The sequence below is a fragment of the Phyllopteryx taeniolatus genome, chromosome 4 (assembly GCF_024500385.1).
Source record: "Phyllopteryx taeniolatus isolate TA_2022b chromosome 4, UOR_Ptae_1.2, whole genome shotgun sequence".
In the NCBI taxonomy this organism is placed as follows: domain Eukaryota; kingdom Metazoa; phylum Chordata; class Actinopteri; order Syngnathiformes; family Syngnathidae; genus Phyllopteryx; species Phyllopteryx taeniolatus.
In genome coordinates, this window is record NC_084505.1 from 382,599 (window position 1) to 408,422 (window position 25,824).

General features: G+C 42.2%; 1 protein-coding gene across 1 annotated transcript; it reads left to right on the forward strand.

The window, feature by feature from the left end:
• Positions 1–7,374: 7,374 nt before the first annotated feature.
• timm29 (translocase of inner mitochondrial membrane 29) lies at positions 7,375–25,217 on the forward strand. Its single transcript, XM_061771992.1, has 2 exons — positions 7,375–7,607; positions 24,171–25,217. The coding sequence occupies exons 1-2, from the start codon at positions 7,454–7,456 to the stop codon at positions 24,776–24,778; spliced, it is 762 nt and encodes a 253-aa protein (XP_061627976.1). The 5' UTR covers positions 7,375–7,453; the 3' UTR covers positions 24,779–25,217.
• The last annotated feature ends 607 nt before the right edge of the window (positions 25,218–25,824 follow it).

Here is a 25,824-nt window from a genome sequence, read left to right on the forward strand (position 1 = left end):
TATCAAATATTATGTGTCGTGTCTTATTGTTTAGAATACTATGTCTGGGAAAAACCCTCTTATTATCAAATATTTTGTGTTGTGTCTTATTGCTTAGAACATTATGATTTGTAAATCCCTCCTATTTCAAATAAATGCAGGAGCGAGGGGGGGGATTGTTTAGAGCGTGTTGAGAGGCTGTGATCTGAACAATCTCCCATACGCCCTCCTCATGAGAAAAAGAAACCAGCGTCTTCATTCCTTTTGTGTCTATTTTTTATAATGTTGGGTAAGATAAATCCAACAGTCCCGTACATCTTATAGACCCTAGTTCGGACCCGACTGCGTCATCTAGTCCATATTAGACACCAGACTCTAATAGCTTATTATACCATAGTTACTCTATATTTATTGTTAATGCCAATTTCCATATATCTGCCACTTTACGAATCATAACCTCTGCAGGGGTGTCAATTGATGTTTCTTATTACTCATTACCCCTCAATCATATCATACGCACCGTCAGTGTGGCACTAATGTACTTACTACCATATCATGTGAACTTCCTCGGCAGTATTACATTTGACATTCCGATATTGGTCATATTCTGTATCCCGCCAGTCATGCATGCACCATATCTTCCTAAGCTTTCATCTATCCACCGTCCTCCCATGGAGACAGCTTCTCTCCTCCATCCAACCTCCTGTGATGAACCTGCTTAAACTAGAAACCTCCAATAATGGTATAGTGTTGAATAAAAGTTCGGAATTGGAATACTCACCTCCCGTTACATTACGAATCAATGTGTCCACTTTAATGTGTTGTCGACAGCTGTCCCTGGTCCACCCAACAGTAGATGTTACGGGTCGGAGTCAGTACAGCAAAGTTCCTAGAGGCTACTCGCCCAGCAAATAGACAACAACAGGAATACAAAACACCATCCACATTTAAACAGGTCATCTTCCCCGTCACAGAGGCCCAGCTGACAAGTCCTGCAAACAAGTCCTTTAATAAATGAATCACACCTCTGCAAAAGATGCTCTGCCAAGGGGGTCGACTCCATCATTCCTACATACATACTCCAGAGAAGGGACAAGTCGGCAATGGTCACCAAATATTCATATTTCCATAAATAAATAAATCATATCTTAACACTGATTATTCATTGTTAACATGTTTCACAAAAGTGTCAATGTCAATAGACCAAGAATCACATAAGAATCAGCGTTAAGTCAGCACTCCAACAACCTGCAATACATCAACACTGTCACGCTGCATCCTCCTGGGCTGTCCTGAAAAATAAGGTTACGTCCACAAATCAGAATCTCCCCCTCGTCATCATGTACACAGTCACAAAGGTCAGTTAGTCAACAGTCTGTGTAGACCGTACCCACTTGTCAGTCACACTGTCCTCGGTCGTCATAAACATATTAGTCTCAGATGACCCCACAAAGTGCATCGAAGCCTTCTCCACATGAGTGAATTTGACCCAGTGATGCTTCAATCATGCCAGAACTAAAGGTTCGAATTCCTAATATAGGGTCATGGCACAAGAGTACATAATTTGACCTCCAGCTCTCAACATCTTCGGATGCTATATTTGATATGGGTGAGACTCTCAGTAAAACTTAATCATCCTTATACTGAAAACTCCTAAATATATGTACGGTATAGCCTTTACCATTTATTTCTGTTCAAGGGCAGGTGACCTGCTTAATACCAATTACCAAATTACCTCAAGTGTGTCCCCACCATTTTCCGAAGAGCCACTGAGCACCGACCGACTCCGACCTCAGCCACACGGCATCCTTGATGGCTTCTCGTCGTGTCCACTTTGTCCCCCACTGAAACAGACTTTTAATCATATTATTCCAATCCACATGGATTAACAGCTGGGCCCCCCTTCCTGGCTGCACAGCATTGCTTTAGTCTCTGTTGCTGTCAAGGGTGGTCTTTACTCGCCTGGCCAAGCCGAAACCGTTGACAGACCAGCCACTGTAACAGAATATGAGAGGGGACACACTGGGTTTTCACTTTTCAATAAATTCAAGCTAACACTACTGGGCCTCCCATAGTCACCTGTTCAGTAAACGGCGTTTCTGTCTAGTGCATACCTTCTAAATTCTTCTTATAGCCGCTTACTTTCTAGCTTGTTCACCTAAGTTAGTTGAAGATTTTTAAGTCTAACTAACCTTTATTCTTGCTCTCCATTTTACAGTGGTCCCTGATTTGCAGCCATCCTGACCCCCGTCCCTTACGCTCAGCCATAAACTCTGCCTATCGTAAACCTCGCACATGCACCCAGTTGTAAAGCTGGCCCCCTCGCTGGGATGCCTGTGTCCTGTCATAAACAATTTGGTGCTAGTTCCCTATGATTTGAGGGCTCTGGGGCACAGCAGGACTTCCCAGATTATTCTGTCAGATATTTCTTCAAGAAGCCTAACTAGTCATTATTAATCTATATATTGTGCTTTACTAATACCCTTTAATGTATTATAACTTTATGTCACACATGATCAACGCCTTGAATAAGCCTCCCCAACCGCTGGAGTGAACCAGTCCCAAATAACTGTAGCAACAATGTTATCTTAAACTCGAGCCTTAACTAATGATTATGAAGTCAACTGGGCTAGGTTCACCCACATTGCCTTTGAGTTCACCAGTTGGACAGTGACACTGGTTATAAAGAACCCAGAGTCACATGTTCAGTCTAGTCTAAGCGGTGGACTGCTAGACAAATGGATGTTCAGAATTTGGAGACTATCTAATCCCTACAAATATATTTTCCTCCACAACCTCTTAACCGAATCGGGTTTGCGCAAATACAGGCCATGCCTAACCCTACCGACTTAAGTTTTTCAAAATCTAAGAATACGAACCCTGATAAATGTGTCCCTTTTGCTCAAAAAGTAGCTCTCCGCTTGTCCCCCAAATTATGTTATGAGCCTGATTTAGGAGACAGAATGCAAATAAATAAACCTCCGTAAAATTTACTTGCCAGACCGATGGAAAAATCCTCTTTGTCCTCCCTGCTCTAATGCAGAATCTGGGGAGACAATCAAACAGATTAACCCTCATACCAAATAACGTAGTCATTCTCAAAGACATGTACTCCACATAATTTCCCTTGTACAGGATGCAAATTAGGCACTGTCTCATGGCATATGTAGCTGGTCATTATAAACACCCTAACTCCCTCTATTCTCATCTATTGTTTTTTCCTTCCTTCCTAACTGACAAGTCCCTCTGTTAAGTAAATAGCAACTCAACTTGACACATGCGCCCACTTCTGTGAATGGAAAGGATTGAATTCACTATACCGTATTAATATTAATTACACTGTATCAATTTAATATTGTAAGGATGTCTTTAGTCGACTGGTGTCCCTTGCGTAAATTTCTTAATCCAGTTTGCCACAAACAGGAACATCTACTGACGATGATTACCGACTTTATTTATATTCCCAAATTTTCATGAAGCATAGACTGGTAGACAGCCTAATATAATCCCGAAGGCGCTTTTATATTTCCAAACATGCTCTTCCCTCATTACCTACTTTATTATCCTTCATTACAGTCTCCCAGCCGCTTACTTGTGTGTCACTCCGTAACACAAAAAATGTCTCCCTTTGACGTGCAAGTTAACACATTTTTCTTTATTTTGCAACATATGTCAAAGCTCCTCTTCTAGGAACAAGCAAGAACAACGATCATCTCAAGTGCTCTCTAAGGAATAAATTTTCCCCATCCAATTTACATTACCAATCCTTTCTCAATTTATCACTACTAAACTGAGCTCACCGCCAAGCCCTTTACTAACTAACATCATTGTCATCACACGAGTCGGATATTAAACTTCTGTGCGTTTTACTGTCAATCCCTTCGGCACTACATTAAAGTAATTCTGTAACCGCTGACTATTGTCTTTTGCATTCCCCCTTTCGGACCTTCAAAAACTCCTTTACACCAAGCAAATTCCCCCTTTACATACACTTTTAGCCACATCCATACCACCAGTTGAAAACATTTATAGCTGCCACTGCCGTATCCCCGCACACACTCAATCAAATCCTGCATATACACACCTCGTGATTCACTCGTAACACACAAAAATACACTCTCATCCACTTCTTACTTGTCACATCATGGTCATACCATACCATCCCAAACACTTTTTTCAAGAAGAGACAGGAACATAGGGTGACCTACAAGAGCGGAGGTAGAAGTACGCAGGTGGATTACATTTTGTGCAGACGATGTAATCTGAGGGAGGTTACCGACTGTAAGGTAGTGGTAGGGGAGAGTGTGGCTAGACAGCATAGGATGGTGGTGTGTAAGATGACTCTGGTGGTGGGGAGGAAAATTAGGAAGACAAAGGCAGAGAAGAGAACCATGTGGTGGAAGCTGAGACAGGACGAGTGTTGTGCAGCTTTTCGGGAAGAAGTAAAACAGGCCCTCGGTGGACAGGAGGAGCTTCCAGAAGACTGGACCACTACAGCCAAGGTGATCAGAGAGACAGGCAGGAGAATACTCGGTGTATCTTCTGGCAGGAAAGGAGAGAAGGAGACTTGGTGGTGGAACCTCACAGTACAGGAAATCATACAAGGAAAGAGGTTAGCTAAGAAGAAGTGGGACACTGAGAGGACTGAGGAGAGGCGAAAGAAATGCATTGAAATGTGACGTAGGGCAAATGTAGAGGTGGCAAAGGCCAAACAAGAGGCATATGATGACATGTATGCCAGGTTGGACACTAAAGAAAGAGAAAATGATCTATACAGGTTGGCCAGACAGAGGAGTAACAATTAGAAGAATTTCCTTTTTGTTGTTGCTTTTTAGGTGTTGTATTTGAATCAAAGATGACATGGAGGGAGCATATAAACAAGGTTGAGAAAAAATGCAAAATGGTTTTAAATATAATGAGAAGTCTAGAGCGGGGACTGGCTGCAATGTGGGCCATGCGGGTTGGGGGTGGGGGAGCGTCCTGCTCTCACTCACACTCACGTCCTATAGACTTTTATAATTTACATAGTCACTCCCACCACACTTCAGTTGTACAGTCTGGTTCAAGACCCTTGTCCTGCATGCTTCTTCTCCTGTCCTATCTTGTCCTGTCCTTCCTGGGTGTGGCACTACTGTCCCATACAACACTCATATCTAATGTTTCATTGTTCTAGATATGTAATGATTTACTTTTCCCATCTTGTTTACAATTAGTGACTTTTGTCTTCGTCTCTCACTCCGCTCTAGAAACTTTGTTCTGTTCGACTGATTGAATCTGATTCTCAATAAATATCAATTATAATACTAAGAAGAAGAAAAACAAGAGGCATATGATGACATGTATACCAGGTTGGACACTAAAGAAGGAGAAAATGATCTATATAGGTTGGCCAGACAGAGGCTTAACAGTTAGAAGAAGTTCTTTTTTAGGTGTTGTATTTAACTCAAAGATGACATGGAGTGATCATATAAACAATGTTGAGAAAAAAAATGCAAAATACTTTTAAATATAATGAGAAGTCTTTAGGCGGCACGGTGGCCGACTGGTTAGAGCGTCAGCCTCACAGTTCTGAGGTGCGGGGTTCAATCCCCGTCCCCGCCTGTGTGGAGTTTGCATGTTCTCCCCGTGCCTGCGTGGGTTTTCTCCGGGCACTCCGGTTTCCTCCCACATCCCAAAAACATGCATTAATTGGAGACTCTAAATTGCCCCTAGGCATGACTGTGAGTGTGAATGGTTGTTTGTTTCTATGTGCCCTGCGATTGGCTGGCAACCAGTTCAGGGTGTACCCCGCCTCCTGCCCGATGACAGCTGGGATAGGCTCCAGCACGCCCGCGACCCTAGTGAGGAGAAGCGGCTCAGAAAATGGATGGATGGATGGATGGAGAAGTCTTTATGGGGTCAGATTGTGTTAAAAAACATTTGTTAGTTTAATGCGATCAGCATTGGACTATGGACGCCTGGTCTATCGAGGGGCAGCAAAAACATTATTGAAAAAACTAGAAGTCATGCAGAACTATGCATTAAGATTATGTTGTGGAGCTTTAAAGACATCTCCAGCTAATGCGGTACAGGTTGAGATGGGAGAAATGCCTTTACAATTAAGATTTAAACAGCTTATTATGAACTACTCGGCAAAATTGCAAAGTCACAAAGATAAACAGCATCCAACTGTGAAAGTTCTTCAGCCATGTTGGGAAAGTGGCAAAACCAAGATAGATAGTTATGGGTGGACAGCAAATAAATTGGCAAATCAAATGGGACTAATAGCAAAAACATACAGCAACACCCTTTTGGATATACCCTCTGGTGGAAGTAGATCTTCATAAACAAGAGAGTACACAGTGATAAAGGAAAATGAAACTGGGAGGAAGTAGTAGAAAAGAGACTTAGAACAACACATGTATTGTACACCACTGTTTTTACTGATGGTTCAAAAGATAATTTGAATGGAAGATCAGCATTTGCATGTGTCATTCCAGATTTAAAGATAAACATTCAGGAACGGACATCAGATAACTAGCAGTATATACAGTGGAATTGCTTGCAATCATGATGGCACTACAGTTGGTTGAAGAAAACAGGTTGAAGCGGGTTATAGTCTGTCATCAGCATTATTGTCCTTAAAGAACATGCTATCACAAAGTAGGTCAGATGTGTTATTTGAAATTTATGAGACATTGTATAGATTAAGTAAATTATAGATGAGCGTCAGGTTTATGTGGGTTCCAGCACATAAAGAATAAAGGGGAATGAAAAAGTTCACTATTTTGCAAAACAAACACTTACACGAGAAGAATGGTTGGGAATATCTTTTGGGATGGGTGAGGTCAAGGCTTATATTTAAAACATAATCAAAACAGATTGGCAAAAACTTTGGAATGGAGGTCACACAGGACGGCATTTTTATAAAATACAGCTGACGGTGGGGTGCATCAAGGCAGTGGGTAGAAATAGAAGGGAACAAACATTTACAACAAGATTAAGATGAGGACATCACAGGGCTAAATGGGACAATGCATTTAATTAGGAAGCATGATACAGGTTTTTGTGAATGTGGAGTGAAGGAGGAGTGTTGAACATGTTTGTTATTGTCAAAGGTATGAAATAAGTAGAGGCTAGGGATGAGTTGAAGAAAAGTGGGGTTCCAGTATTTAATCTTAGAAATGTACTGAACACTGAATAAATTAAGATCAAAGGCTTGTTTCAGTTTTTAAATGAAACAGGATTAATAAAGAGAATCTAGTCTAAAGTTTGTAATTTATTTATTTTGCTTCCTACCTAATACGATACATACGTAGAGACGTACTCCGGTCCACCCTCCAGCACAGTAGTTGGCGGTAATGCATCTTGAACGTTTGATACCACCCGCCAACAAGGAGGAAGAAGAAGATGATGAAGATGAAGAAGATGATGCAGATGGCTGTCGGACCGGTCTACACATGCGCAGTGTTGATTTCCAAGCAACCCGTTTGACATGCTACTTACTGCTGCCAGTCTGATCGAAAAAAGATTTGTACTAGATATGGCGTTCCGTTTGATGGCCAGGAGGATGTTTAGTGCTATAGGAGAAACCTCAATCTCTCGTCACTCCAAGAGTCGCTGGGAAAAACTGAAAAATAGTAAAGCAGGTGAGAAACTGCGTATGCCAAGAAGTACATGACTTACGTTTTAACTTGCATAAGGTGGCACGTCAGGCACCTACTCGTGTAATAATACGGAGCTTTCTGTTTTGTTCCGTTCACGACAGATGCATCGAAATACTCTGAAATTAAAGTGCATGCTTCTGGTACTATTCATTCACCGAATATTTATTTACATGTTAAGCTTTTTCATATTCAAAAAGACTGAATACAGGAAGTCCTCGATTTACGAACGAGTTCCGTTCCTACGCTGGAGACGTAAACAGAATTTCCGCATAAGTCGGATTTCACCGTTAAAAGTTGAAATTTACGTCGAAATACTTCTGTTACGGGTATTGTCCCACGTGATTGTGACAGCAAGCTCAGTGTGTGTGGCCATGTGCGTCGATGTGTGAGTGAGACGGGACTGCGCAGGCGTCGTCCGGCGGGACTGTGAAGGAGGAAGTAGTGCGCGCAGGTGCGAGTGTGTACAGTGGCAAGTGTAGTGACGACGACTGGGGAAGAGTAGTGATTAGCGTTGAATGTGCAGAGGAGCTACTAAAGCCATTAAAGCAGCAAATCGGTGCTTCTTGCCTTTATTGTTGCCGCCACCCAGCTCAGCACAAAAGAACACATTCACTCTTTCACCATTTACGCAGCGTCCCTGAACCCATCGCTGCAGACGCTGGGATGTGACTATTGCGCACACGGTCGGACATCACGATGATGATACTCAAACAAAATATCGCGCAGCCCTACTCTGCTATAAATTTTTGTTGCACACCACATTGAGAAGCAGACTACGCAAATCAAGGCATGAAAGAAGAGTTGTCAGAGTGATGGGATGTGCAAAAGATGCCCCTAAATTGAGTGATGGGGGTGATCTCAGTGCCTCGCTTGAAGGCCCTTCAACATAGGGGTGCACAGTATCAACAGTATCGCCGGTAGAAGGTATAAATTTGGATGAAGGTACAGATTTGGACTTAACCGATCAATCGCTATAACGCTTATTGATGACGTCATCGTATCTGTCTCAGTATATAAAATTGTCTTATGCATGTCTGGTCACGGAGCTCCCAGGCAGCGGCGTTTATTTATTTTTTATTTGTTTATTTATTTATTTTAAAACCAGCTCCGAGCCGGTTAAAAGACAAGTGAGACCATGTACATTACTTCCTGCTTTACCAGCTGCTCAGAAAGAAAGGACTGGGAATGAATGCTAGCTTGTGAAGAGCAGCGCGGAAATTGGGAGGAGGAAAAAAAAGTCTGGGATTTCACACTGGTATACTTCCTAATCCTCGCCTCCATGGCGGGTAACAAGCAATGTTTGTCAAAATATTGTTAACACTACACGAGGACAAGAAGTAATTAACAAGATAAAGATGCATCATCACCTAGTTTTTTTTCACAGTACAAAAGTTCGTTACCAGCTAATGCCAAGTAAAGATATCCAGCAAACCTTCTATACAACATTGGCACCCAGGTTTTTTTCTGATCCTTATGCAATTAATGACAAATATAACCCCAACTCTTGTCCATCCTGGAGCATCCAGACTGATGTTGTGTATGGTTTTATTGAAAAAGATTTGTACAGGCCTAGCAAAAAAGAAAAATCATCATGAATTAAATCCAAATGTAACTTGCTTTCAGATTATCGATCCATCCATCCATTTTCTGAGCCGCTTCTCCTCACTAGGGTCGCGGGCGTGCTGGAGCCTATCCCAGCTGTCATCGGGCAGGACACTGGGTACACCCTGAACTGTTTGCCAGCCAATCGCAGGGCACATAGAAACAAACAACCATTCACACTCACAGTCATGCCTACGGGCAATTTAGAGTCTCCAATTAATGCATGTTTTTGGGATGTGGGAGGAAACCGGAGTGCCCGGAGAAAACCCACGCAAGCACAGGGAGAACATGCACAGGCGGGGCCGGGGATTGAACCCGGGTCCTCAGAACTGTGTCGAACCAGTCGGCCACCGTGCCGCCACTTTCAGATTATATATTTTATATTTCCATATCTAGTGTTGTCAAGGCTGTGTTTGTCATTGCTATTTGCGCCAAATATGAAAAATATTAAAGATTCAAGATGTTTGTCATATGCACAGTGAAAACACAACAATGAAATTCTTACTTTGGTAGTCTCCCTCCACTTAGACAAAGATATTAATATAAAAATTAAACAACTACAGTATATGCAGGGATCTCGTTTGTGTGTCCCACGTCTGAGACGCACAAACATTAGCAGATAACAATATAATTTTTTTCTGATAGTTTTTGGGAAACTACCACGATATACGATGTTTTTTTTTTTTATGCTTCTGAAATCATGAAAAATAAGGCCCGCCCTTTAGTGAGGCTAAGCGGTTCATAAAATGGATAGATGGATTTTATTTGATTCCTTTTAAATCAGTATTATTGTTGTTATTATAATTTCCTTTCTTGTTTCTCTATTAAATTGTTTTTCTTCACTCTATGATACGGATCCCCGTGGGTCTGAAATAAAGAGCTGCAAGACTGCCTTCTATTCCGATTATAATCGGTTTAGAAGCCCAAACTGAATGGAAATGCTCCATATAAAAACCTCAACTGGAATAAACATGCCGAATCCGAATGGAATTTCATTTGGTTTCACAGGGGGGGAATATTCCTTTTGCCAAACTGTTCAGAAGTAAATCTTCGCCATTCGGAATAGACTGGGAAAGCTCTGTCTGCACATGCTTTGTCTCAACGTAAATGCGCGGTGACGTTCTCGTTTACGCGCGGCGTAAATTTGGCTGCTCCCAACGGAGCTCATATGCAACGGAGATCTTGTTTTTGACTACTTGTAAGCTGTAATTATATCAGCATTACCGGTAACATTTAATTGCTCAGTGACTCTGCGTATTGTGTTTTTATGTCTCAAAAGTATTTATTGTCAAAATGGCTGTTTATTGTCGTACTAAAGCGGCTCCAACTACCGGAGACAAATTCCTGCGTTTTTTACATACTTGGCAAATAAATATGATTTTAATTCTGATAAGTTGTTATTATTAAGCGTTTTTTTTTTTTAAATAAATGTATAAAAACAATCCCAACTACTATGCTAAATGGACGACGGACCGCCATCCTGATAAATGACCTGACTTTCATGACGAAGTGTGCATGTCACACGGCTGTTCCGATTAAAAGTAATGCACACCATGTATACACCCGAACAGAATATATCATGTCATGTGTAAGCAGTTGACCAGAAATCTTCAATCGGAATAACAAAAAAAGTCTCCATGTAAACCTGGCTACTGTGTGGTTGTTCCGCTGAAGACAAGCCCTATGTTGACGTTTGCTGTAGTCAACTACTGGCTGAATAAGGTCTGCCACTGAGGTTATGCTTAAACAGTTAACGTTCCTGTGTTTCTGTTAATTGGGACTAAAACACAGAACGCAGACAGAAACGCGGATGCTTTAAATGACATCCCCACAGTGGAGCGAGCTGTTTAGCTCAACCCACTAGCTCGTTAGCTTGCAGTCTTGCTTGTTAGCTCACGAGCAAACTCGTTAGCGTGCAACAAATGTTAACTTTCCCTTAAGTGTCTCTGTTGTATAAATCTGCGCACTGCATATGGAGCAAGGCTGTGCCAACACCGGCAAGAATGTACTGGTCCACCAGCGTTCCATGATCCCACTAGCGGCTAATGACAGTCGTCCAACTCTGCCGGCTCACCATGACAATTTATCGAGTCTGGAAAAAGTATTGTGTCCATTTTATTTATCGAACGATAAGTCGATATAGTAATTATCGTGTCAGGCCTAGCAGGGACGCATAAAGCATGATCTGCGTCCACAGACGCACAACATTGCTTACCTACGTGTGCATGCATGCGTGCGTGTGTTGCTGAAGTGCTTCAGCGAATTATTGTCCACTAAAAGTACGAGTCCTGTCTTGGTGCTAGCCAGTCAGAGGGAGAGGAGGGTAGGTTAATGTTCCATAAATACAACAGAGACTCTTTTTCTGGACTCTGGATAAGTTTTCCTTGGTGTGGTAACACATGGCACGCTGCTCACTACACAGCGAGCCGCTGGTGGAACGGCTTTAGATCTGTAAATGCACACAACTGAACACTTTTCTAGCCCGGGAGCCAACTTGCTAGCGTGCAAAGGAGCTTAATAGCACGCTCTGGCTCACTCGACGGTGGTGAGATCGTTTAAAGCAGGTCACTAACTGGCGGACTGCATTCCGCGTCTGGACCCAGAAACAGTCCCATACGGACTCACATCATCTTCTTCTTCTTTTCCTTTCGGCTTGTCCCGTTAGGGGTCGCCACAGCGCGTCATCCTTTTCCATGAGAGCCTATCTCCTGCATCCTCCTCTCGAACACCAACTGCCATCATGTCTTCCCTCACGACATCCATCAACCTTCTCTTTGGTCTTCCTCTAGCTCTCTTGCCTGGCAGCTCCATCCTCATCATCCTTCTACCAATATACTCACTCTCTCTCCTCTGGACGTGTCCAAACCATTGAAGTCTGCTCTCTCTAACTTTGTCTCCAAAACATCGAACCTTGGCTGTCCCTCTGATGAGCTCATTTCTAATTTTATCCAACCTGGTCACTCCGAGAGCGAACCTCAACATCTTCATTTCCGCCACCTCCAGCTCTGCTTCCTGTTTTCTCTTCAGTGCCACTGTCTCTAATCCATACATCATGGCTGGCCTCACCACTGTTTTATAAACTTTGCCCTTCATCCTAGCAGAGACTCTTCTGTTACATAACACACCTGACACCTTCCTCCACCCGTTCCAACCTGCTTGGACCCGTTTCTTCACTTCCTGACCACACTCACCATTGCTCTGGACGGTTGACCCCAAGTATTTAAAGTCCTCTACCCTTGCCATCTCTTCTCCCTGTAGCCTCATTCTTCCCCCACCACCCCTCTCATTCATGCACATATATTCTGTTTTACTTCGGGTAATCTTCATTCCTCTTCTTTCCAGTGCATGCCTCCATCTTTCTAACTGTTCCTCCAGCTGCTCCCTGCTTTCACTGCAGATCACAATGTCATCTGCAAACATCATGGTCCACGGGGATTCCAGTCTAACCTCATCTGTCAGCCTATCCATCACCACTGAAAAAAGGAAGGGGCTCAGGGCTGATCCCTGATGCAGTCCCACGTCCACCTTAAATTCTTCTGTCACACCGACAGCACACCTCACCGCTGTTCTGCTGCCCTCGTACATGTCCTGTATTATTCTAGCATACTTCTCTGCCACTCCAGACTTCCGCATGCAGTACCACAGTTCCTCTCTGGGTACTCTGTCATAGGCTTTTCTCTAGATCTACAAAGACAATGTAGCTCCTTCTGACCTTCTCTGTACTTTTCCATCAACATCCTCAAGGCAAATAATGCATCTGTGGTACTCTTTCTAGGCATGAAACCATACTGTTGCTCGCAAATACTCACTTCTGTCCTGAGTCTAGCCTCCACTACTCTTTCCCATAACTTCATTGTGTGGCTCATCAACTTTATTCCTCTATAGTTGCCACAGCTCTGCACATCACCTTTGTTCTTAAAAATGGGCACCAGTACACCTTTCCTCCATTCCTCAGGCATCTTCTCACGCACTAGAATTCTATTGAACAAGCTGGTCAAAAACTCCACAGCCACCTCTCCTAGATGCTTCCATACCTCCACAGGAATGTCATCAGGACCAACTGCCTTTCCATTTTTCATTCTCTTTAATGCCTTTCTAACTTCCCCCTTACTAATCATTGCCACTTCCTGGTCCACCACACTTGCCTCTTCTACTCTCCCTTCTCTATCATTTTCCTCATTCATCAACTCCTCGAAGTATTCTTTCCATCTACCTAGCACACTGCTGGCACCAGTCAACATATTTCCATCTCTATCCTTAATCACCCTAACCTGCTGCACATCCTTCCCATCTCTATCCCTCTGTCTGGCCAGCCTGTATAGATCCTTTTCTCCTTCTTTAGTGTCCAACCTGGCATACATGTCATCATATGCCTCTTGTTTGGCCTTTGCCACCTCTACCTTTGCCCTGTGTCGCAGCTCAATGTATTCCTTTCGCCTCCCCTCAGTCCTCTCAGTGTCCCACTTCTTCTTAGCTAACCGTTTTCCTTGTATGATTTCCTGTACTGTGAGGTTCCACCACCAAGTCTCCTTCTCTCCTTTCCTGCCAGAAGATACACCAAGTACTCTCCTGCCTGCTTCTCTGATCACCTTGGCTGCAGTGGTCCAGTCTTCTGGAAGCTCTTCCCGTCCACCGAGAGCCTGTATCACCTCTTCCCGAAAAGCTGCACAACACTCGTCCTGTCTCAGCTTCCACCACATGGTTCTCTTCTCTGCCTTTGTCTTCCTAATTTTCCTCCCCACCACCAGAGTCATCTTACACACCACCATCCTATGCTGTCTAGCCACACTCTCCCCTACCACTACCTTACAGTTGGTAACCTCCTTCAGATTACATCATCTGCACAAGATGTAATCCACCTGTGTGCTTCTACCTCCGCTCTTGTAGGTCACCCTATGTTCGTGCCTCTTCTCGGAAAAAGTGTTCACTACAGCCATTTGCATCCTTGTTGCAAAGTCTACCACCATCTGTCCCTCCAAGTTCCTTTCCTGGATGCCGTACTTACCCATCACTTCTTCATCACCCCTATTACCTTCACCAACATGTCCATTACAATCTGCACCAATTACGACTCTCTCTCTGTCTGGGATGCTCAGAACTACATCATCTAGCTCCTTCCAGAATTTCTCTTTCACCTCTAGGTCACATCCTACCTGTGGGGCATAGCCACTAATCACATTACACATAACACCCTCAATTTCACATTTCAGCCTCATCACTCGATCTGATACTCTTTTCACCTCCAAGACATTCTTAGCCAACTCTTCTTTTAAAATAACCCCGACTCCATTTCTCTTCCCATCTACACCATGGTAAAATAATTTAAACCCTGCCCCTAAACTTCTAGCCTTACTGCCTTTCCACCTGGTCTCCTGGACACACAATATATCAACCTTTCTCCTAATCATCATGTCAACCAACTCCCGAGATTTTCCTGTCATAGTCCCAACATTCAAAGTCCCCACATTCAGTTCTAGGCTCTGTGTTTTCCTCTTCTCTTTCTGCCGAAGAACCCGCTTTCCACCTCTTCTTCTTCTTCTTTGACTTCGACCCACAGTAGCTGAATTTCCAACAGCGCCCTGCAGGTTGACGGCGCCGGTGGCGGACGTTGTTAACCCGGGCCACGACCGATCCGGTATGGAATTCTTTGGATGAATGCTCATATTTGTTTGGCAAGGTTTTAAGCCGGATGCCCTTCCTGACGCAACCCTCTGCATTTATCCGGGCTTGGGACCGGCCTACAGTTTGCACTGACTTGTGCCCCCCATAGGGCTGCATTCGGACTCACATCATAACCAAAAAATAAGAGTATAAAAGACAGAGAAAGATCAGAAAATGACCGATAACGCAAGAGAACATTTTTAACAAATGGCGCTTAAAGTTGAACTATCAGTGTCGTTTATGTTTTTACTTCCTAATGGGAGCACTTATTAAAAGTGTATCTATGTGAAACACCACTATGAACCAAAACAAAAGTTTTGGACAAACATAACCTCTAAACCGACAGGTGGATCGGTGCAGCGTCTGCAGTGATGCAGACTTCGTATCGGTCTGTTGTGGTGAAGAAGGAGCTAAGCCGAAAGGCGAAGCTCTCAATTTACCGGTCGATCTACATTCCTACCCTCACCTATGGTCACGAGCTGTGGGTCGTGACCGAAAGAACAAGATCTCGGATACAAGCGAAATGAGTTTCCTCCGCAGGGTGTCCGGCTCTCCCTTAGAGAGAGGGTGAGAAGCTCAGTCATCCGGGAGGGGCTATGAGTAGAGCCGCTGCTCCTCCACAGGAGCCAGATGAGGTGGCTCGGGCATCAGATTAGGATGCCTCCTGGACGCCTCCCTGGTGAGGTATTTCGGGGATGTCCCACCGGGAGGAAACCCCGGGGACAACCAAGGACACGCTGGAGAGACTATGTCTCCTGGCTGGCCTTGTAACGCCTCAGGATCTCCCCGGAAGAGCTGGGGAGAGCGAAGTCTGGGCTTCCCTGCTAAAGCTACTGCCCCCGTGACCCGACCTTGGATAAGTGTAAGAAAATGGATGGATGGATAGACAACCTCTAAAACGGTTCAGTTGTTAAGATTTGTTACGTTAAAATATGTAAAATTGTTTGAGACTTGGCGGCACGGTGAAAGACTGGTTAGAGCGTCTGCCTCACAGTTCTGAAGTCCGGGGTTCAATCCGGCCCTGCCTGTGTGGAGTTTGCATGTTCTCCCTGTGCCTGCATGGGTTTTCTCTGGGCACTCTGGTTTCCTCCCACATCCCAAAAACATGCATGGTAGGTTAATTGACAACTCTAAATTGCCCATAGGTGTGAATGTGAGTGCGAATGGTTGTTTGTTTGTATGTGCCCTGCAATTGGCTGGCAACTAGTTCAGGGTGTACCCCGCCTTCTGCCCGACGATAGCTGGGATAGGCTCCAGCAAGCCCGCGATCCTAGTGAGGAGAAGCGGCTCAGAAAATGGATGGATGGATGTTTGAGACTTCACTGTTGTGTCAAGATGCCAAACAGAAGAGGGGACATTCATTTTATTTTACTTAAAGTTAAGCACTTTATTTGTACACATAACTTTTTTTATTTACTTGCTCTTGTGAAATGCAGCCCTTTTATTTAGTAAATGAGAGAACATTACACAGTTGTGCTCATATGTTTGATTACCTGGGCAGACTTTGTAAGATGTGTACAATTTTTTATTGTGGTCTAATATCACTATATCAGTGGCATTAAAAAAAAAAAAATCCACAATACTATTGTTTATCGGGGAGTTTTGGGGGAAAATTATTCTAAAAAAATTATCGTGACAGGCCAAAACAGAACATATTTGACAGAGATCAAGAGCAACGGATAACAAAAATATTGTACAATCAGTATAAAAGAGAGTAACAACTGCGAATAAAATTGTGCACGATATTGGGACCGCGAAGCAAGAACCGTGATATAGGGTAGGATTACTGTATCTGTATTCTGTGATGATAAATTGTAGGGACATATTGTTCCAGGGCTGGGATTCATTGTTTCCATGACATGCATCCCAGGACTCACATAGTCTCAAGCGTGAAATTATCGATTAATATAATATCTAATATATTATTTGTTTATTTGTCTTACCATACACATAGTGTTGAAAGTAATCGGTCTTTTTCAGTAGGTTCCATTTGTTCATTTTACTTGCTGTGACTTAGTTTTGGGATGCAGTAAAAGCTCTTCGTATCAATCTTAAATCTTTTTGTACAACCGATACCGCAACACAAAACTACAATTATTATATTAACAAAAACAACAACCCATTCATAAATGCTCCCATTATTTTTTACACTGAAGCTTTGAAGAGATTAAATTTATACCGTGATATGAATTTTAGGTCATGTCACCCAGCCCTACTTCAACGGTTGTCAGTAAGTACGTGAACATCTCTCCAACTAGCTGTATTTTATTTTTCTCTATAGCTGGATTTGAACCCGTACCCTCCAGTTCCAAAGCCTAACTCCTACCCCAGTGGTGTCCCAACTACGGCCCACCGTCCATTATATATCGGCCTGGGTACTATAATTAACAATCGGCATGTTTGTCTACAACTTGCTTTTTACAATGGGTGGCAAGACAGGAGAGGAGAAGAATAAATTTGTTCCAACTCCTCATGTCCTCGTTTTCACAGACTTTACACATCATTCGGCAAGATGCGCTTCGGAATTGAAATACTTTGCTCCATTTTCTGCTACGTTTCAAGGTCAGCTTTGTACAAATTGCTCTTGTTTTGTTTCTAAATGATCCTCGCTTGAATGGTGCTCTGTGCGAGACCCCCTTGCGGGGCCCTGCTGAAAATGCTGCCCTGTGCGGCTGCACATAGCGCACATATCAGAAACCGGCACTAATAGTGGGATACAGGGCCACTGGACACACAAAAATTCTGAAAGTCTTCACTTTTTGCTTTATCACCTAGCTGTTTTAGGATTGCTTTGTGAATCTTTACTTACAATGATGAATTGGTTTTAACATGGCAAATAAAGCTAAAAAAATGGCAAAGGCCCTCGCGTCCTTCGATTTAAATTTTTTTTTTTCCACCCTCTTCTTCCCTCCCCTGTAGTGTTTGTGGCCCTTGGAAGAAGACACCCCTGCCTTACTACTACTATCCATTTTTCAGATTTCATTATGCAAAGCACAATGATCCTCAAAGACATCCCATCCATGAGGCAGCAAATAAACCCCAAAACCATGCTTGACTGTTGTACTGTATTTCCCCAAAAAACAATTTAAAACTAAATTATTTTAGTCTCATCTGTTCACATCTTATTTTCCCAGAATGAGTTTAGCTTTCTTTGGTATGTTTTTGCAACTCGAATCCAAATTATTTTTTTAAATTATTGAGTAAATGTTTGTGATGGCTGTTGGGTCTACATATTAAATACTTGAACTTTGGTTGATGGAAAAATGTAAATAAGTTATCATATGTTGTGCTTTTCTGCTTGCTTCTAGTTAGAGAAATGTTTTATCACTGCGTGCAAAGCTTTCTCCCACAGGATAAGTCATGTGCTTGCAGGTGCAAGGACAAACTTGAGCCAAGGAGTTTTCCTGTGTCTTGATAAGAAGTATATAATTCTTCTACTGTCTCAACCACAACAAAGAGTGTTATGTGACACATGAGTTGCAACAGTCACATGAGTTGCAACAAGCATGTATGCCCCCACCTTTTTGACGTTGTAACTCATATGTAACAAGGGAACTGCCCTAAAGTAATAAAAAGAGAGGATCCGGCAGAGTGAACTCAGAAATGGTTGGAGATTGTAACTCAGTACACTCTTGGCCGTTTCTCCTTCCAAGTCTGAAAACTGAACTACCTCTGTGTCTGTAAGTGTTTTAGGTGTCTTGAACCTGACATTTACTTGGTCCTTCGAGCCGGATGCCAACATACCCGATGAATCCAGCAGGCGGGTGGATTGCAGTATAAAGACCATGGCCATGGCGGACTCCATTTAAAGTGAGTCCAAAAGACCCTTTCCGGGACTGAAATCGGCCCGCCAGCTGGAATCCAAAGGTTGACGGTACTCTGAGAAGACAGACCGGTGAGTTGAGTTTTCATTTAAAAAGGTATGAATGAATAAGAAAAAGGTTTGCGAAACCTGAGACAAACCCTGTGAATACTAGTCAATGGCGGGTCAGAAAAGAAACTAGGAAAGTTTCGTGGCGTCGTAGTTAAATTCCGTATAGGACGGCGGAGTCCTCTAACGAGCTGTTGACAGACGTAGTTAAATTCTGTATAGGACGGCGGAGTCCTCTGACGAGCCAGTGTGAATGAAAACTGTTTGAATGAGAGTGTAAACGGGAAATGGGAAACCACTAGGTTTTTCATTCCATACCAAAACAGTGGGATTGTAAACAGCAGACTGGTGTGGATGCGAAGGCAATAATTCTCCACCTGAAAAGGTTGAAGTGAGAAAATTACCACAACAGAAAATTTGAGTTGCTGTCCCACTGATAAGAAACCAGTTTTTAAAACATCCTAGGTGACAAACTGGACCAAATTATTTAAAATGGGGAAAGGAAGTAGTAAAATAAAACCCAGGGATACACTGCAGTGTAAAGATTGGAAGTTCATTAAATTAAATAAAAAAAAACAGGATCCTGGTAAAATTTAATATTTAGGCACATGGATAACTGAACAGGGCTTTAATGGTTGGTTAAATACACAAAAAATAGCCGCGTTGCAGGAATCAAATTATATAAAAAAGAAGAAAAAAAGAAAAACCTTAAAAAATGAAGGAAAATGATTTTGAGGAAACAGAATACTGAAAGAGAATTTAAGAGGGAGAGAGAGAACAGAGAGAATGTAGACAATAAGAAAGGAAGAAGAATGTGAAAAGAAAGACAGAATGTGCAGAGAAGGAATTCGCATGTGGGTAGACAGACATTACATTGGGTTGTCTACAGGAACCATGGAAGAGTACATAAACCATGCTCTCCATGCTGAAAAAGTTATAAAGGGAAAGTTGAAAGGGGGAAGAATTGATACTTTCCACATAGACAGTAATGAGGAAGTGTTTTATCAAAACGACAGAGGGAGAGGAAGAGGACAAAGAGGTAGAGGAATGCAGAGAGGAGGTTTTAGAGGAAATGGTAGAGGGGGATTCAGACAGAACAGAACGGAATGTTGGTGTTGTGGAAAGGAAGGACACATATCAAGAGACTGTCCAGACAGAAAAACTACAAATGCATGACTAGACCGAGACAGAGGGGAAATGGAACTGACTTTAGAATATGACAGTACTGAAGAAATTCTAAATCTTCAAGAAATACTGACTATGCAGACAGACAGACCAGAAGTGACGTTATTAGTAAATGGCAAACCTATAACCTTTCTGTGTGATGTAATACAAGGAATAGGTTTGCCATTGTACTATTACTCACTGGATGTGTTGAATGTACTTCTGTGTGAGACAGGCTCAGCCCTCCTAACAGAGAGGCGAAAAGCCATCACAGACGCACAAGATAGAATGACACCCGACAATTTACATGTGACAATGTGGTACAAGACCAGACCAGGACCAGACGCTAAGTATGAAGACAAACTTAGGAAAACACCACATAAAATCACAATTACATATGTCTATTCGGACGCGGAAAGCACCTCCGTAGCCGGAGTAACGCTAAGTCCGGAAGCAAAGGCATTACATAAAGAATGGACACCACCACATGTATCACTTTACAAAGACTACCACAGTGAGTGGAAAGATCTTTCAAAAATGGTGGAAGAGGGCGAAAGAGCTAGAGATTGGGTAGCTACATCAGTAAATACTTGGACCATTGCAAACACAGGTCTCACCAGAAAAGCACTCTTCTGGTGCGTAAGAATCAAAATTGGAGTACACCTACATAAAAGCCCAGAATGACATATTCTCCTGACCGAGGAGGAAGAGATAATACTTAAAGATTTGCCTATAACATTGTGGTCAAAAGGCACCACTGATGTAGGGCGAGTGAAAGGAACATTACCTGTACAAATACGACCAAAAAATATTGTGAAAACCCAACTATCTATTCACAGGTTATGAGTGCCAGTATAGCAAAATTCCAAACCCCTAGGGAAATTCAAATCCTACTCTACGTAGATGACATATTACTGGCCTCCCCAGACAAACGTACCTGTGAAAGTGATACTTTGGCTCTCCTAAAACACTTGACAGACGAGGGACATAAAGTGAGCAAAAATAAGCTCCAATTCTGTAAAGAACAAGTTAAATATTTAGGCCATAATTTGAGTAAAGGAGGAAGAACAATAATAGAAGATAGAAAGACAGCTATCTTACAAGCTCCCAAACCACTAACAAAAAAACAGATGTCATTTTTGGGACTAACAAATTACTGTAGGACATGGGTGCCCAATTATGCAGAAATAACTGCACCTTGAAACAAACTCATGTACAGTGAAGACCTAAAGATGACATCACCATTACAGTGGAATGAGGAAGCAGAAAAAGCGTTTATAAAAATAATAAGGAACTAGAAAGATATGCAAGAAGCCCACTGAAAGAAAAAGAACAGTGGCTTAAAAATAATGTAAGAATTGATATATATATATATATAGGACCTGAAGGTAAACCTGTCTTACAAAAAAAAACTTATATATAAATGCGCATCAATATTGAGCCATGGTTCAACACGTCTCAACAGGAGGGATGGTAAGACAGATAAATCAATATGTAAGACAGATAAATCAATATTATACAACTTATGGTTTTAATTCTTATTAAAAAAAAATTTTAGAGCATGTATGATTTGTGCTAGGCATAATCCACAAGGCAATTTGAGGCCCAGGAGAGGTACATTTCCTGCACCTCAATACCCTTTTCAAATAATTTACATGGACTTTATTGAATTAAACCAAAGTGAAGGGAAAAAGTATTGTTTGGTCATCGTTGATGCATTCTCTAAATGGATAGAACTGTTCCCCACAAAACATCCCGACGCACTAACAGTAGTGAAGGCGTTATGTAAAGACATTATACCGCATGGCCCTTGACATGATTGTTACTGCTGTTACTTTGTTATTGGTTTTCGGATGATGTATTATTCCATGTACGAGGAGACTGTGTGTCAAGATGGTCACGGGAAAGAATATGATCCAGCCGGAATCACAGATGTTGATGACCTTCGAAGGAGCTCCTACTCCTGAAGTTCTGCTCACACAAGACGACGTCGTGTCCAGATGGATGAATTATTGATGAAGAATATACAGTGTCTTTTCTCTTAACGTGTTACGGGACTTGTCTTTTTCCCTCCTCAAATCAATATATGGGGAGGTTTTTGGCCTGTCTCAAGAGTAGTACTGCCCTATGAAGAATGCTTAGCTCATGACTACATTGTTTATATATCCTCTTATAAGCCTTCCACATAGAGTAGTACTGCTTAGGGTATGTTACATAGTTCCACTATGTAAACAGGAGAATTGTTGGATTGTTCTATTTGTACTCCTTTCTTTAACAAATAAGTTCCATTTCCAAAACATCCAAGGCCAGAAAGAGGGGTGCCCACATTTTAGGATGATTCCCTTTTCTTCTTTATAGTACCCAAGGTAGATTACTGAAGAATGATGTTCTTAGGATGACTCCCTTTTCTGATAACACCCAAGGCCAGAGGTACCTTCTGCTAAACATATATCAAAACCTTCTCCCAGGCAGATCCAACTTACATAGATGCAATTGGAATTCCAAGAGGGGTACCTGATGAATACAAATTAGTAGATCAAGTAGACTCTAAATTGCCCGTAGGTGTGAATGTGAGTGCGACTGGTTGTTTGTTTGTATGTGCCCTGCGATTGGCTGGCAACCAGTTCAGGGTGTACCCCACCTCCTGCCCGATGATAGCTGGGATTGGCTTCAGCACGCCCGCGACCCTAGTGAGGAGAAGCGGCTCAGAAAATGGATGGATGGATGGATGGATGAAAGTAGCATCAGGGTTTGAATCTACAATCTGTTGGTGGTGTACAACCAATAAAAACGTAGACCGAATAAACTACATCCACTACAATGTACAGCGTTTGGGAAATTGGACACAGGACGGTTTTGAGGCCGTACATGAACAATTGGCAGCCACATCTTTAATGTCATTTCAGAACAGAATTGCACTAGATATGTTGCTTGCGGAGAGAGGAGGAGTGTGTGCAGAACAGCGCTGTACACACCGCTGCAGATGGCAGCCTGACCAGGGCCATTGATGGCCTGCGCACCCTCAACCGCAAGATGAAAGAGCATTCTGGTGTGGACACATCAATTTTAATATCAATAGCAGTATTTGCTGCAATACTGACATTGTGTGGATGTTGCTGTATTCCATGTTTACGAGCACTTCTGAATAGATTAATCACCACCGCAATCCAACCTATGAGCAATCGTGCAGAACAAATGTACCCCCTTCTAACAAAACAGAACCAGGATAGTTCTGATGACGATGATGATAACGAAATGGAGATCGGGACATTGTTTGATTCAGCTGAGGAGATCAAATAAAGCATTTCATGTCTTGTGTTCATGATAATGATCTTACAGCCAAAAATCAGAAGAAGCGGCTGCTAAATTAGTGATGTGAAACATGAGCAAAAAACATGATAAACAGGAGGGAAATGATGGAAAAATGTAAATAAGTTATGTGTTGTGCTTTTCTGCTTGCTTCTAGTTAGAGAAATGTTTTATCACTGCGTGCAAAGCTTTCTCCAACAGGATGAGTCATGTGCTTGCAGGTGCAAGGACAAACTTGAGCCGAGGAGTTTTCCTGTGTCTTGATAAGAAGTATATAATTCTTCTACTGTCTCAACCACAACAAAGAGTGTTATGTGACACATGAGTTGCAACAGTTACATGAGTTGCAACAAGCATGTATGCCCCCATCTTTTTGACGCTGTAACTCATATGTAACAAGGAAACTGCCCTAAAGTAATAAAAAGAGAGGATCCGGCAGAATGAACTCAGAAATGGTTGGAGATTGTAACTAAGTACACTCTTGGCCATTTCTCCTTGCAAGTCTGAAAACTGAACTACCTCTGTGTCTGTCTTGATTTTTACAAGTGTTTTAGGTGTCTTGAACCTGACATTAGTATTTATTATTATGAGTAAAGAGTCCAATTTATTATTTTAAATTCTGTGGGATTTTATGTTGTCACAATAAAAAAAAACATAGCATCTTGTAATTAAAACAATTTGAAATAAAATTACAGCTTTTTGTTTTGAGTGTCCACAGTGTAAAATGTCTTCAGTCTTTTTGCTAGTCTGTAAAGATGTGATTGATCTTTTATTGATTTTGTTTTTAGTCTCGAACCCCCAAACCCCCACCCCCCCAAAAAAAACATTCAACCCATTGTGGTTTAAGTGGGTCAAGAATGTATTATAGTCCTTATTTGGATTGAAACATGCATTGCAGGTCTGATTTGATGTTATTCTGCATCTTTCATTCTGTTAAGGTATATGGAGCTGCAGTCTGACATCTGACTACAAAGAGGCGTGTCTCGCTATGGTAGTTGGCATCCGGGAGCATCTTGTAAAATCATCCATTTACATGACCATGCTTGGAGGTGCTTTCATCGGTTTCTTCTCAAAGCCTGATTACTCATCTTTTGAGGTTGCCCTCCTTGAGTGCTCCAATCAGCTGTGTCTGCTGTCATCATGGGTCCGCAATGCAACCTCTGACAGCCATGTGCAGAGTCTGCTTAAGCTTCGCAATGAGGGCCGTCTGCGCCATGTCAACCTGGGAATGCTCTCTTTGGTTCATTGTGTTGACCATACCCCTGACAGCACACTGTATGAAGCTCAGTGTTCGAGTTTGTCAGTTCTCTGGAGAGAGTTCCCTAGATGTGTAATGGATGTCGGCTTTGCTGGCCACTGGTGGATCCTGGACTCAAAGATGACCAACTATGATGTTAATGAAGATGAGTTCATGTACCTACCAGTGCATATGCGGCTAGCATCACCAGCCACTGTTCAGGTGGTGAAATCAAATGAGCGACTGCACAAAGAGTCCTGGTTTGCACTGAAGTTGGAAGCTGAGGAGAAAGAAACCATTGTGCACTGAAAAAAAAAAAAAGTTTAATTTGATCATTGGTTGCGCATGATTAAAATGTGGTTAACAGATGTAATTTCCCCTCCTCTCCTCTAAGTAATAAGTAAATCAAAGGACTTGCTGTGGGTCCACATCGTTTGATAGGTCTGACTTTTTTTATATTGATGAGGTGGTGAATTAAAGGCAGATTGTACAATCACGCCTTTCACACGTCCACTTTCACTTAATATGGAATGTTAATTTTGACTTATACAGTTATACAGATTTTGCACTTTGTGTATGAATTGTGTTGTCTGTACTTTTTTAAAATAATGACGCTCATGTCTTTAAGTTGCCCTTTAAGTTGGGGATAAAGTCCACTGAATAAATAGTCCTTTGAATTTACTTAATTGGAACATGTTCAGTATGGAGAACCAAGAATGCCAAAATTAAACAAATGTGTCAAGAAGAATTTATTTGTGTTTCTTTTATTTCAATAGTTCCATATTTATTTCTGTATTTACCGCTATTTTATTTTGGCATGCCTGCTCCCTGCATACTCATGAATTAATTGTATCTGTCTTTCTCTCCCATCAAACTCAATGAGCTGGCACTGGGAGGGAATAGTGCTGATCTAGCACCAATCAAATTCTTTGTTCCTACTTGAGCTCTTTGTGAAGTTTAATGTAAAAAAAAAAAAAAAAGTACAGAATGGCATACGAAGACAATCCTGCATAAAAAATTAAATCTTAATGACCAATAGCTATGTTAACATCCATCCATCTATTTTCTGCACTGCGTCTCCTCACTAGGGTCGCTGGAGCCTATCCCAGCTATCTGCGGGCAGGAGGCGGGGTACACCCGAAACTGGTTGCCAACCAATTGCAGGGCACATTTAAACAAACAACCATTCACACTCACATTCATACCTACGGACAATTTAGAGTCTTCAATTAACCTACCGTGAATGTTTTGGGATGTGGGAGGAAACCAGAGTACCCGGAGAAAACTGGTTGCCAGCCACATATATATTCATTCATCTACCGTATCGGTTATTCTCACGAGGGTCACGGGGGTGC

Excerpts from the sequence above, each read along its gene's own strand:
- timm29 (XM_061771992.1), top strand. The coding sequence starts at position 7,454 with ATGCTACTTACTGCTGCCAGTCTGATCGAAAAAAGATTTGTACTAGAT. Across the intron at positions 7,608-24,170 it reads ACTGAAAAATAGTAAAGCAG|GTATATGGAGCTGCAGTCTG; the intron begins GTGAGAAACTGC and ends CATTCTGTTAAG.